The 14,892-nt window shown below is 37.0% G+C and overlaps 1 protein-coding gene across 1 annotated transcript; it reads right to left on the bottom strand.

The window, feature by feature from the left end:
* Positions 1 to 13,927: 13,927 nt before the first annotated feature.
* LOC110730792 lies at positions 13,928 to 14,386 on the bottom strand. The gene has a single exon (XM_021910615.1). The coding sequence runs from the start codon at positions 14,384 to 14,386 to the stop codon at positions 13,928 to 13,930; it is 459 nt and encodes a 152-aa protein (XP_021766307.1).
* Positions 14,387 to 14,892: the final 506 nt, after the last annotated feature.

Raw genomic sequence — 14,892 nt, 5'->3', positions numbered from 1 at the left:
ATTTTGAATTTCAGATTTCACTTGCACTTCTCTTTTCCTGCTCGAATTGCATGTTTTCTTTGTTATTTTTGAATTTCAGATTTCACTTGCACTTCTCTTTTCCTGCTCGAATTGCATGTTTTCTTTGTTATTTTCGAACTGGTGATAGATTGTTTTCTTTGAATAGTTATTATGCTCGAATTGTATTATGCTCGAATTGATGATATTCCTTCAGAGTTCAGAATATATGTTGTTCTATTATAGTATTATGCTCGAATTGCATGTTTTCTTTGTTATTTTCGAACTGGTGATAGATTGTTTTCTTTGAATAGTTATTATGCTCGAATTGTATTATGCTCGAATTGATGATATTCCTTCAGAGTTCAGAATATATGTTGTTCTATTATAGTATTATGCTCGAATTGCATGTTTTCTTTTTGATAGATTGATTGTTTTTCATAGATTTGCATAAAAATTGTTGGTTATTGAGTGAGTTCTTTTTTCTGTTTTAAATCAGATTATCAGAATGTCCACAAATATGGATAATGTTGAAGGGAATGTCCCTATTGAGGAGCATGAATCTGACAATGAAAAATCCAAACCCAAGAGGAAGAGAATGAAGGATCGTTCCGAGGTTTGGGAGCACTTTATCAAGGAAGAAACACACACTGGAATGGAAGCACGTTGCAAGTACTGTGGTATGAGATACAAGTGTGGTACAAAGAGAAATGGCACTAGTCCATTGTGGGCTCATATAAATAGATGTCGTAAGTACCCCTATAATACTCCTAAAGAATCAAAACAAAGTTTGTTGTCTTTCAAAAGCAATAAAATTGAAAGTGGTTGTACTAGTGGATTGTCTTATGTGAAATATGATCCAACTGTAATTAGAAAAGCTTTATCTGAGATGGTTATAGTTGATGAATTGCCTTTTAAGTTTGTTGAGGGAGTAGGCTTTAAAAAATTTTGTAATGTAATGGAGCCTAGATTTCATGTCCCTTCCAGAATTACTGTGGCTAAAGATTGTTATGAAACTTTTTTAACTCAAAAAAGAAAGCTGAAATTGGTATTAAAAAATTGTAACTCAAGGGTTTCATTAACAACCGATACATGGACATCTATTCAGCAAATTAATTACATGTGCTTGACTGTTCACTTTGTTGATAATGACTGGAATTTGCAAAAACGTATTCTGAATTTTTGTCCTATATCAAGTCATAAGGGGGAGGAAATTGGGAAAGAAATTGAGAAATGTTTGCTTGATTGGGAACTTGAGAAAGTATTTTGCATAACTGTTGATAATGCTAGCTCAAATGATACCGCAATAGGATATATGAGAAGGAAAATAAATGGTTGGAAAGCTGGGGTTCTTAAGGGTCGGTTCCTTCATATGCGTTGTGTTGCTCATATTGTGAATTTGGTTGTGTCTGATGGCTTGAAAATTGTTAATGAGTCTATTACTCGTGTGAGACAAGCTGTAAGATTCATCAAACAATCCCCTTCTAGGTTGGTAAGGTTTAAAAAATGTGTTGTGGAAGAAAAAATCAACTCTAAAAAGTTGTTGTGCCTTGATGTGCCTACTAGGTGGAATTCCACCTTTTTAATGTTGGATGCTGCTTTGGTGTTTGAGTATGCTTTTGAGAGGTACTCTGAGGAGGACCCTCATTATGTGATTGAGTTAAATGAGAGGGAGGGGAAGGGCTGCCCTACTTCTGAGGATTGGGAAACAGTCAGAAGGTTTTCTGAATTTTTACAAGTCTTTTATGATCTTACGTTGCGTGTCTCTGGGTCTTTGCATGTGACTTCCAATTTATTTTTCCATGAATTGGTGAGTGTTGCTGTCCTTTTGAAAGATTTGATGACAAATGATGATGTGGAGATGTGTCTTATGGCTACTAAAATGAAGGAGAAATATGACAAATATTGGGGTGATCCGGAGAAAATAAACATGCTGATTTTTATTGCTGTTGTGCTTGATCCTCGTTATAAGTTAGATTATGTTGAGTGGATGTTAATTGAAATTTATGATTCTAAGCATGCATTTGTTTTGGTGAATAATTTGAAAGAGTCTTTGAATGCATTGTATGAGGAGTATCGTGGTTCTTCTGGTGATGTGATTAGGGAGGAAGTGTCCTCAAGTATGGACAGTTCCCAATTTTCTCCCAAACAAAAGAAGCTTCAGGTATTGAAAAGTAAGTATAAGAAACATAAGTGTGAGAAAGATGGAGAAGCAAAAATTGAGTTAGACAAATATTTAGAAGAGGAAACGGAGGAGGAATGTGAAAATTTTGATATTTTGGGGTGGTGGAAGTTTAATAGTGCTAGGTTTCCAACAATTGGAAGAATGGCCCGTGATATACTTGCTGTCTCTATCTCAACAGTAGCCTCTGAGAGTGCATTCAGCACTGGTGGTAGGGTTCTAGACCCATTTAGGAGCTCCTTAACTCCAAGGGTCGTTGAAGGACTTGTTTGTGCTCAAAATTGGCTACGTTCTTCTCCCTTTCCTAATATAGAAGAGTGTTTACAAGAAGTTGAAGATCTTGAAGAAGGTAACATAAAACAACAATTATCATGTTATTTTTTTTCATTATTTCATATATATTATGTAACTTGTTTATTTTTTTTTAATGTTATTAGACTTGAGGAATATGACAATTGGTGGTCAAAACCCGGACTTGGTTGAGCTTGATTGAGAGTTAGCTGCCAAGAATGAAGCTGCCCTATTGATTGAAGACTTGAAGTTTCTGCCAAGAGCCTAAGAATGAAGCTGCCCTGTTGGTTGAACTAGTTCATTTGTGGACTGTTTGTCTGTTTTATTATCAATTCATCATGTGGACTGTTTTGATAGTTTTAAGACTTGTTAAGTTCTTATGTCTCAATGTGGACAATGTGTAAGTGTATTTAATTACTATGGTCTATGGCAGTATGGCTGGACAATTTAGTTACTATGGCAGTATGGCATATGGTTGTGACTTGTGAAAGTTGTATGTTAAAATTTATGCTTTAATTTTGTTCAGGAACAGGTACAAAATTTAGGCCTTAAAAGGCCCAAAATTATATGCCCAATAAAAAGCCCAGATTTTAAGGCCTAATACAGCAGCCCATAAAAATTCGGTTTGGATTGGATTTAATTCTCAAAACCGAATTATTTCGGTTTGGATTGGATTTAATTCTCAAAACCGAATTATTTCGGTTTGGATTGGATTGGATTGAATCCAAATTCGGTTTGGATTCGGTTTCAAAAATCCGAAACCGAAATAATTCGGTTTGGATTCGGTTTGGGGTGTAATCCAAACCGAATACCGAACTTTCACCCCTAATTGGTATTATAATATATCATTGGAAAGATAATTTCAAGGGCTATCCAATCATATAAAATTTGGATAAAAAATGTGAGGCACGAAAATAATATCTGTCTATCTTTGAACGTCTTTCAATTCGAATAAAATTAGGACTTTAAAAAAAAGGAGTTTTATTTAATTTCAAACTCTTTAATCTTATCTTTTCAAAAAGGATAATTAGGATCTTTTAGAAACTTATAGAAGTTTCTAATTAATCCTAATTGGTTTAGGAATTGGATTAAATTATTTGGACCCTCCACATGATCATTGGGTCGTAGGTAAGGTGGGCTTAGGTTCGGTTTGGGCTCAGTTTAATATTTTGGCTATAACTTATTCGTTATAACTCGGATTTGGGCTTATAATATATCGTTGGAAAGCTCTTTTAAAGCCCCATCCAACTATTTAATCATTGGACCCATATTATGGACCAAATTAAACTGGATTAAACGTTTTTATACAAAGGACACAAAATGAATGATTTTAAAGGACACGAAATGAGTTATTTTGGGTTTAAAGGCACTAAAAGAGGAAAATAAGTTATGGTTTGGGGAAATGGGCTAGGAATTGGTTTGTTTATGAAATGGAAATATATATATTTAAGCACTCAAAGATTAAATACTCAACTCGACCAATAATAGCGGTGAAAGGTTGTTCATCATTGGGCTTGGTTTTGGGGAGACATTTTTAGGTGTCTACAGTGTTGTTACCAAATCTGCTTGTCTTGGATCATACTTCTTAATAGGTAGCACAATTGAAATAATGACGGAGTAAACATTGTTGTTGAAGAGCAAAACCCATAGAGGCAAAAGGGTTGGTACAAAGAGAGTGTCATGGCCACATCGGGTAAAACGAGTCGCAACTTGCGACCCCGTACCGTAAACGGGTACCCGTAGCCTCTCCTCAAGAAGAGGGACTACATCTGACATGCTATGAACCCCCAAACTTTGCATTTGGGGAGCTGTGTTCGGGCAATGTTATTAAAAACCATTGCTAAAATATCAAGAGAATTAGACATAGTCAATTCTCTAAAGATCTTTCGACATTTGAAATCAGAATACAACACTGACAAGGACCAAAGAACACCAACCAACTCTTTACCGAACACCACAACCAACAAATTAGAAACAAACAAGGCATTATAGTAGTACTTTGTAACCCCTATGGAAGAAACCAACACAAACAGTGGTGGAGCCAAAAATTTTGTAACGGGGGGACAAAATGAACATCTTATAGTTTGACAAAAAATTTTGAAAAAAAAAATCAATACTTAAACAGGTAGTTAGTTAAACAATTAAAATTTACAACTCAAAAATTCAAAACACTTACTAAAAAATCCAACTTCATAAACTAATTTTTCCTCCTCCGATTACATAATACTAGTACCTGAACAATGACTAATATAGAAAAAATTACTTATGTCGAGTTCGAATTATGAAAAATTCTAACATAAGATATCATAAATAATATGTAGTAAAATATACTTAGCATGATTTCCTATTACAAATTTACAACCATAATTTATTGTTAACAAAAAAAAAAGGCAAATTGTCTTGGATATTGTAGGCGTCGTCTGAAGTGCGCCTACGTTAAAGCATGTATGAATATACTTCGCACTCTTAGGAAGTGGAAATTGAAATATACGATTAAGGACAAGAAAAGTAGGGAGCCGCCAACAAGTTTTTAAGGAACTTGTAAACCGTTCACGGATCATTTAAGGCAACCACGAATAAAGAGACAACGATAGGCAACAACGATTGACCCGTGAAGGTTACACTCCATTCATAATCCATGAGATTACTAACTCCATATGGTTCGGAACCACGAAAGGAGGATCGAGGATGATGGTACGAAGTGATTCATGGAGTCACATTCGCCCGTATTGGTCTCTACTCGATTCTTATAGTGAAAAGTGATTCATGCGATCTCAAAGGCATACAAACAGAGATTCAATTTGCTCCAAACTATTATTATGCTAAATTGGTTGAATATTAATGCAACATATAATTTTAAAATATTTGTGATCACTGGATTAAAAAACAAGATTACAAGGAACCTAAACCGGTTGTCCAAATTATCTTATTAGGCGTGGTTTTCAATTATATATTCCCTTTAAACATGCAGTATGGTGATCATTAAAAACAGTAGAATAACATCAACATTGGAAGCAATTTAACAATAATTCCAACAATACAAAATCGTTTGAAAAATAAAAGAAATAAAAGGAACATAATTCTTACTTTGATTATGTTTGCTTGCAACTACAAAATAATAAACGAGTTAGTAACTTCAAGGAAATAATAATAGAACAATAATTAAATTAAATTAAATATAGTAGAGTTGATTTAGGGTCAAACCCTCAAACAGTTCTACCTTTCACGCCTTGGCTTAAGGACAGAACCACGAGTAAAGTATGGACTCCTGGGAGTGCTTGAAGAAGGAATTTTAAAAGAATAAGGGTAAGCTAGTGTTTAGGCTAGAGCATAGAAGAGAGAAAAAACTAGAGAATTAATTGATGCCCCGTACATCAGAAATGAGGGGGTATTTATAGAAAAAATGTGTTGAGGGAACACACAGAACCCTAAAATGATAAAAACCCTAAAAAAGTATCCCGCGACACGGCAAAGTGTACCGTGACACGGGAAATCCCACCGTCTGACGGGAAATATTCCCGTAACACGGTGCACATTTTGTGTGATGCGGGAAATATTTAGTGAACGGGGGAGAAAACACGTTAAGGGTTTACGCGGAAAGGACACGGAAAATCCCGTGTCACAGCAGGTTTCCCGTGTCACGGGGAACCCCACCGTCAGACGGGAAAGTTTCCCGTGACACGGTGGACTGTTGCCGTGACGCGGGAATTTTCAGTTCGCTTTTCCACCTAAATTCATTTTTAACCCTAATTTCGTTCAGCATTTTAAGTGCCGATTGATAATTTCGGGCCATTTTCTGATTTTATTATTATTTGGGCTAAAATAAATAAAAGTTTGGGCCAAAATAAATAATAAAACAGTAAAATAAAAAAAAGGTTTGGGCTAAAATTAAATAATAAATTTGGGCTGAAATTAAAACTATGCTTTGACCAAACATCAAGACTAATCCATGGACTATTCAAAAATCAAATACGATTTTTTAACCACTCTCGGGATTAAATACTGAACTCGACCAATAGTGGCGGTGAAAGGTTGTTCATCATCGGGTTTGGTTTTGGGGAGACATTTCTTAGGTGTCTACAGACATATATAATAATTAAGTATTTAAAATTAAAGAAAATAAAAAAATGGACAAAAGCTGCATGCAAAAGGCCAAAAGGGGTATAAGAAATGAAGTAGTAGGGTTTCGATCCTGCGTTCGTCAATGAAGAAGCACTTTAATAAATGCTTAACCATTGTGTCGTTTATATTGTTGTTTATGTTTTATGAATGCAATTATATTTATACTACAAAAGCTGTTTTTTAAAAATAGAATAAAATAAAAAAAGAAGTGGGGGGACAGTGTCCCCCCATGTACCCCCTAGCTCCGCCCCTGAACACAAACCAACGCTCCCACAACAACACTCCTTTATCCTTTAAAAATTCAACTACCAAAAGAGAGTTCCACTCAAGGCATAGCCACCCCACCAAAGTGTAAGAAATACACCACAGGACTATACCAACAAACCAACAAGATAGCAACCATCCATAGAAAAAACTTAAGTAAAAACAACTTACGAACATAAGTAACATATACCATCCAATAGACCCCCTAATAGCAAAAGGGGCTGAAAAAAAGCTTAAAACAAGGAAAGAGAGGTAAATAAATAGACCATAGGTAGATCCATAATGAACGGTACCCATAACTTGGATCTCAAAGGCAAAGAACCCCAAAACTCTAACCCTAACCCTAACTTCACCGTTTCCGTCACGAACCACTACATGCTGACGGCGGCGTTAGGCCTAGCCTTACCAACGCAAGGAACCACGAAACCCTGGCCTAACCCTAACTTTACCATTTCTATCACGCTCAAGTAACCAATGACTGTTGATGGCGGCATTAGTCCTAGCCTTTAGTCCTTGTTTCGTCGACGAAGTTCTTTTACATGAAAGCTTACACTCTGGATCCTTAAAGGACCTTAAAACACTAAAATCCCCTCCTCAAATTGCTACACCGAACATGAGACGATGCGGTAAAAACTAAAGACAATAGAGGAAAGGAACGAAAAGGGGTAAAAGAAAGAAGAGGAGACTTGCCGAAGTATGGCCGTGGCGCTGAAACTCCGGCGAGTTCCTAGGATTTTCAAAGGAAAGGGTGAAGAAGGGAAGAGAGAAAACAGAGGATTTGGTTTAGAGAGAGAAGTTGCCTAGGATATTCAATGTATTGGTACAAATAACAACTATTACTAAAATAACAACAACTGGCAATATCCTATCTTTTAAGTGTACTCATGTCAAGTTGTGGGTAGAATATTTTCCCACCAAAAACATATGTGAAGTAGCAATTTAATATTTTTGTTTTCAAATAAAATTTTGGCCAACTATTTTGCTAATACTCCAATTTTATAAAATAATATATTAATATGCATATGTATTAATTTTTTTCGTTATACTTTTAAAATTTTAGTAAATTAATTAATATTCAAACTTAGTTTAATACCTCTACAATCGTGAAAACATAAATTACACAACAAATTAGTTGTCAAAATCGTGTATCGCACAAGACTAATCTAGTACATATACTACTAGATTAGACTCATACAATACACGGATTACAAAATTTTTGGAATGAAGTAGCTTATTTAATTTCTATTATTTATTTTCCAGTATATACTTATAAATTAGATCCTAAAAACATATCTATCATCATAAATTACATGAGTAACAAAATATAAAAATAAAATTTTAATTTATATACTCCATCTAAGAGTTGGAAATACAAAATAAAAATACTTGTAATTTATTAAATAATTAGAAGCACCTTGGATTTACAAAACATTGAAATAATGATAACATTTACCAACAACATTAGATCATTTTTTTTAACAAAGTCTAGCACCGCAATTTATTAATCATTGGACAGATTGTCCATGAGAATGTAAGGAGAAATTACAGAAGGACAAAAGTTCTCCCACACTTGTTCAACACCAAACGGTACTACTCTATCAAGATGATTTTATGAGCAACGAAATTCCCATCCCTTTTAACATGAGACCAACGCAAAAATTCAAAACAAGAACAAAGCGATAAAACATCTCCAAGAACCGAATCAAGATCAGTGAGAAAGGTGGAGGCCTTTGAGAGACGAGTGATGATGTGTTGGCAATCCGACTCCAAAATCACCCTCCTATACCCATATTTCAGAGCTAGCTTCACTCCAAAGAGAATGGCTCTGCACTCGGCAATTTCTGGTGGCCAATAGCCACGAACTCGACGCACACCAGCAAATAATACTTCCCCTGCAGCGTTCCTTGCAACAGCTCTAAGCCCAATCCAACCCTCAGTCTTGAGGCAAGCATCACAATTAATCTTGACGAAGTCAGTAGGTGGGGGAGTCCATTTCTTCGGGCTGCTGCACTCTCTTTTGCCAGCCGCACCATATATCTTCAAACAATACTTTCTACAATCCTCAACCAGTCGCCACACCCTATCCCGTACCACCAGGTGAGGGATTTCAGTGTTATTGAAAATCTTCTCATTCCTACGGCACCAAATCTGCCAGAGCAATGCAATCCCAACGAGACATTTTTTGGAGTTGTTATACTTCTAACTCAAGAAAATCTCCTTAAAATCAGATGATGGGTCTGAAAAAACAAGTTTGGAGCACTCACATTCGTTCCACAAGTCCTGTACAGGTGGCAGGAAAAGAAGGTGGGGTGTAGTGATTCTGTAGTGTGTACGTTAGCCGAGTCCTTCATATGCCTGTTGTAAAGAAGCTCACAAGTTGGCAGAGATTTTGTGCACATACGCCATAAAAAGTGCTTAACCTTAGGTATAGTATCAAGCCCCCAAATCTCGACCCAGGCTTGATGGAAGGAATCCAAATCACAGGATTTGCCAAGCATATATATATGCAGTCTTGATAATGTAAGAACCATCTTTGGAGAAAGCCCATGTCAAAAAGTCCTCTGTCTCTCTGTAGCTAAGGGGTATAGCCAAGATACACTTGATATCTCGCTCTTCGAAATTTGCAGCAAGTAGCTCATAGTTCCACTCACACGAGTCAGCATTGATTAAATGTTTCACCAAAGTCAGCCCATCGACACAAGGAGTAGTCATGAATCTTCCTTTATCATCCGCCAACCACGGGTCTTCAAACACTTTTATCTTTAAACCACTCCCTACTCTCCTAATCAGTCCCTCCTTCACAAGCGACTTTGAACCCCAAATTCCTCTCCATGAAAAACTGCAATTATAACCAAGAGCAGACTCTAAAAAATCAGAATGGGGAAAATTATTACCTTTCATAACTCTCCCAAACAACGATTCCGGGTGAGCTATTAGACGCCAAGATAGTTTGCCAAGAAGAGCCTCATTAAACACACTCATATCTCAAAATCCCATCCCACCCAAGCATTTTGGTTTGCATATAACTAAACCTGGGCACGGGCCGGGTTGGCCCGCGTGCCGCCCGGCACGGCCCGCCGTTCGGCGCAGCCCGACACGGCCCGAATTCAAGCACGGCACGGCACGAAGTTCAACTCCCGTGCCACGGGCCGTGCCACGGACAGGGTTGAGAATTCCCAGGCACGGCCCGACACGAGCACGGGCATGGCCCGCCGTGCTGGCCCGTCGTGCCGGCCCGCAGACACGACCCGTAGGCACGGCCCGCGGGCCAACGGTAATGTTACCGTTTATTCTAGCTCCTTAATAAGCCAAAAAAACGGCTAAAAAACGGCTAGTTTTTTGCCAATTTGCTCCCCAAAAATTCTATAAATACTCACCTCCATTTCATTCCCAAATCACAAAATCACAATCTCTTCTTCTTATCTCTTATATTCTCTAAATCTCTAATAATCCTTATTTTCTTAAATTCTCTAATTATTCTCTTAAATTCTCTAATTATTTTCCTAATATCGGAAAAAATTAAAAAGTTCGTAATCGTAATTAGTGGAGCGTTGAAGCACGGTTGTAAGATCTAAACTAATCTTAAATTTATTATTGTTTTATTGTTATTATTAGAATAATCTTGTTTAATTATTATTGTCGTTAATTGTTATTGTTGTTGTTATAATTGTTGTTATTAATTATTATTATTGTTACAATTGTTGTTATTATTTATTTGTTATTGTTATTGTTATAGTTGTTGTTATTAATTAATATTATTGATATTTTTATTGTTAAAATTGTTGTTATTAATTATTATTATTATAGTTAACCACTTTTTATTAAAAAATTAATTGTTAATTATGGCATCGAACAACCCATCATCTAGGTCTAGGGGGAAAGGCCGACTTATCCATAGTAGTAGTTCTAGGGAACCACCAAATACAACGAGCCCCCAAATTACGAGTCAAACCAATGACCCCATTTACTTCCCCCCGGACTATGAGCCATATAATACGTCGGGATTTCCAGCACCACCACTAAACCAATTTCCACTACCACCATACCAATTTCCACCTAATTATATCGGTGATCAACAAAACTATTGTTCTAGCCAAGGTAGCCAAGAAAGTACCCGAATTCCCTCCGGTTCTACCCCTTCTACTGCCACTCCCACTAGTCCCACTACTAACCATCACACACATCATGAATGGTTAACCGAAACTGAGATGCTACTTTTGAAAAACCGAAGGAGTGAGGTATGGCGTTATTTTGTCCTAAGTAAAGATGGTGAACAATGGGCAAAATGTAAAACATGTAATAGTGTATTCACGGCAGTTACCAAAAACGGGACGGGACACTTATCTAGACACATGAAAGCTTGTGCAAAACCAGCTAGTGATCCAACCCAGCCCAAAATTTCCCAATTCCATCCATACGGCTTTACATACAACTATGAGAGGGATAGGGATGAACTAGGAAAAATGATAGTACACGCCGAACAACCTTTTCTTTTCTCGGAAAGTGACGCATTAAACACCTACATTAACAAAGCACTACAACCCCAACATAAAAGAATCTCTAGGAAAACCGTTCGTTCCGCCGCAATGAAAAATTTCCTAGAGTACAAAGTCCGGTTACAAGCCGAATTGAGTAACCTTAACTGTAGAGTATCTTTAACAGCCGATTCTTGGGATAGTGGTTATAAATATCACTATTTATGTGTGACTTGCCATTGGGTAGATGATCAATGGATGTTACAAAAAAGAATAATACATTTCAAAATGCTGGAATACCCACACACCGGCATTAACATTGCTCACCATTTAATGCAAGCAATAGACGAATACAACCTTCGAGATAAAATGATGTCTATGACTTTTGATAATGCAACCTCTATGACATACACAACTAATCTTATCAAACAAAACTTAACCGATGTACTATTAGACGGTGAAGCTCTTCATACTAGATGTGTTTGCCATGTACTTAACTTATGTGTACAGGATGGAGTTCGGGCAATTGGCCCATACTACAGCAAAATCAGAGATGCTATTATGTCTATTAATAGCTCTAACATGAGATACCAAGAATGGAAGAGTTTTCTAAAACAACAAAAGATAAGGGTAATAAAAATTAGAACCGATTGCCCAACTAGGTGGAATTCCACCTATGACATATTAACAAAGGCAATTGAGTACAAGGGCCCGTTAACATTATTTTACAACCAAAAATTTCCACAAAATGCTTTGTATGATGATGATTGGAATAACTGTGAAAGATATATGCAATTTTTACAGTTATTATATAACATGACGTATTGTTTTTCTACTGTTTACAATCCTTGTGCTCAAAACTTTCTTTCTAATGCATGCTTACTCGCCCAACTTTTCGCTGATCATCGCCATCAAAGTGATTATGATCAGTATCTTCCAGCAATGGAAAAAAGTGGCGTAAATATTATAGTGAGATTCCTTTGATTTATATTTTTGCTTCCATATTAGATCCTAGGCAAAAGTATGAAAACACATTTATGTTAGTTGACATTTACTTTCAATGCATGTTTCTTGACGATGATGTAGAAAACTATAAGACTAATGTGAAGGATCAGTTTTTTGCTTTATATAGAGTCTATGAAGCCAAATATGGCACCGTTCCTCGCTCAGGGCCTTCCCAACCATCCAAAAACGTAAGTAAGAAGGCCAAACATTTATTTTCACAAGCTACTAACTTGATTTCAAGGTTTTCAGGTGATTCATCAATCAGGAGAACGCAAAGCGACGTCTCGGAGTTGCAGATGTACCTGAGTTACGACTTCACCAAAGGCATGGACGACGATGAGATAAACAGCCTCGACCTCCTTGCATGGTGGAAACAACAAAGCTCGAAGCATCCAACTTTGGCGGCAATGGCACGAGACATTCTTGCTATCCAAGTTTCCTCCGTCGCCTCCGAACGAGCTTTCAGCGCATTCGGAAGGGTTTTAGACGATAGAAGAACAAGTCTAAAACCCGAAACACTAGAAATGTGCGTGTGTTTCAAAGATTGGTTGGATGCGGAAAATCGCTCACAAGACCGTTCTTACGACCACAACGACAACGAAGAAGGAACCTCCGCTTCCGGTTCGGGTTCGACTAGTTCCCAATCTATGCAACTAGCCGATGACCTTGAAGGCGAAGGCGAAGACGAAGACGAAGACGAAGACGAGCAAGAAGAAGGAGAAGAAGAATAGACAATTGTTGTATATTGTACGATTTTAAAAATATCAATTTTATCATTTTCCAATTTTTGTTTAATACCATCATTGTATGATTTTTATCATTGTTATCATTGTACAATTTTCTCAACTTAAGTAATAATAATATAAAGTACGCATTATTCACATCCAAAGTCCAATTTGCCTTTTTTCCCCGTTTTGTTACAATTTGTAAATTCATATTAAAAAAAAAATAAAATTATACCAATTACTAATAAATCATAAACATTAAATTTTAAAGTAATAGTATAAAGTAAATATATAAATATAAATATTGAATATACAAATTATAAAACATAAATATTCAACTTATAATTATAAAATTCATAACTTAATAACTTATAACTTATAAGTTATAAACTTATAAGTTATAACCTTATAAAACTTATTATTATAATTTTATAACTTATATACATTATAAACTTATTAATTTATAATAATGTCATAAAAAAAAAAAAAAATTATTTGAAAACTGCACCAGCCTGCAGGCCAGCCCGCAGGCTGGCACGTGGCCGGCACGACACGAGCCCGCCAGGCACGAGGGCCGTGCCGTGCCGTGGGCTGGCCTGTGAAAATGGCCGGCACGGCACGACACGAAATCTTGGGCCCGCCGGCACGACGGGCACGACACGAACTAGCCCGTGGCCCGCCAGGCACGGCCCGCGGCGGCCCGGCCCGGCACGTTGCCCAGGTTTACATATAACCTCCCAGTTGAGCCGATACACCCTTCTTCTATAATCCGAGTTGCCCCACCAAAATCTTGACGTAAGGGACCAAATTTCATCTACAACACCACTAGGCAGCTTGTAGATCCCTATTAAATATGTTGGTATAGCTTAAATCACAGCTTTTATGAGCACCTCCTTTCTGGCTCTCGAAAGTAACTTCCCATTGTAGCCCTGTAACTTTTTCCAAATTCTATCCTTTAAAGCCGCAAAAACCATTCTCTTGGATCTCCCGATGACAGTGGGAGTACCAAGATACTTCTCGTGCTTCATAACCGGTTTCATTTTCAACAAATCAACCAACTCTTCCTGTTTCCGAACACATACGCCTTTGCTAAAAGAGACCTCCAACTTATCATAATTAATTTTATGACCGGAAGCTGCTTCATAAATGTTGCGTATATCAACTATCTTCGAGCATTCCACACGGTTGGCCCTTGCAAATAGCAGATTGTCATCAGCAAAGAAAATATGGGATATTTTCGGCCCTTTCCTACTAGCCCCTGATCCATGTACGAGCCTATGATCCGAAGCCTTCTTAATCAAAGCTGAGAAAGCATCCGCCACCATAATAAAAAGTTACGGAGACAAAGGATCACCTTGTCTCAGTCCCCTCGAAGGCAAAACCGACCCAACTACAGAGTGGTTAATGATGAAGGAATAAGAAACTGTTGAAACGCAATCCATCACCAATCTGACCCAGCGATCAGCAAAACCCATTTTTAACAATAAATTCTCCAAAAAATACCACTCAATCCGGTCATAAGATTTACTCATATCTAGTTTCATGGAAATAGTCCCTTTCCTCCCTCTGCTTCGTTTCTTCATTGTTGGAAAATTTCCATAGCAATCAAGGCATTATTTGTTATTAATCTACCCGGAACAAATGCACTTTGATTTTCTAAAATGATTCTCGGAAGGATATATAGATTTTAGTCGCATGACAATAGCCTTAGAAGCAATTTTGTAGAGTACATTACACAAAGCAATCGGTCTGAATTCAGACATAGAAGTGGGAGCATTCACTTTCGGGATTAAAGCAATATTTGTACTGTTAACCGGTTTAGCAGAGCACC

The sequence above is a fragment of the Chenopodium quinoa genome, unplaced genomic scaffold, assembly GCF_001683475.1.
Source record: "Chenopodium quinoa cultivar QQ74 unplaced genomic scaffold, ASM168347v1, whole genome shotgun sequence".
Lineage (NCBI taxonomy): Eukaryota > Viridiplantae > Streptophyta > Magnoliopsida > Caryophyllales > Amaranthaceae > Chenopodium > Chenopodium quinoa.
This window is presented reverse-complemented; position numbering and strand designations above follow the sequence as displayed.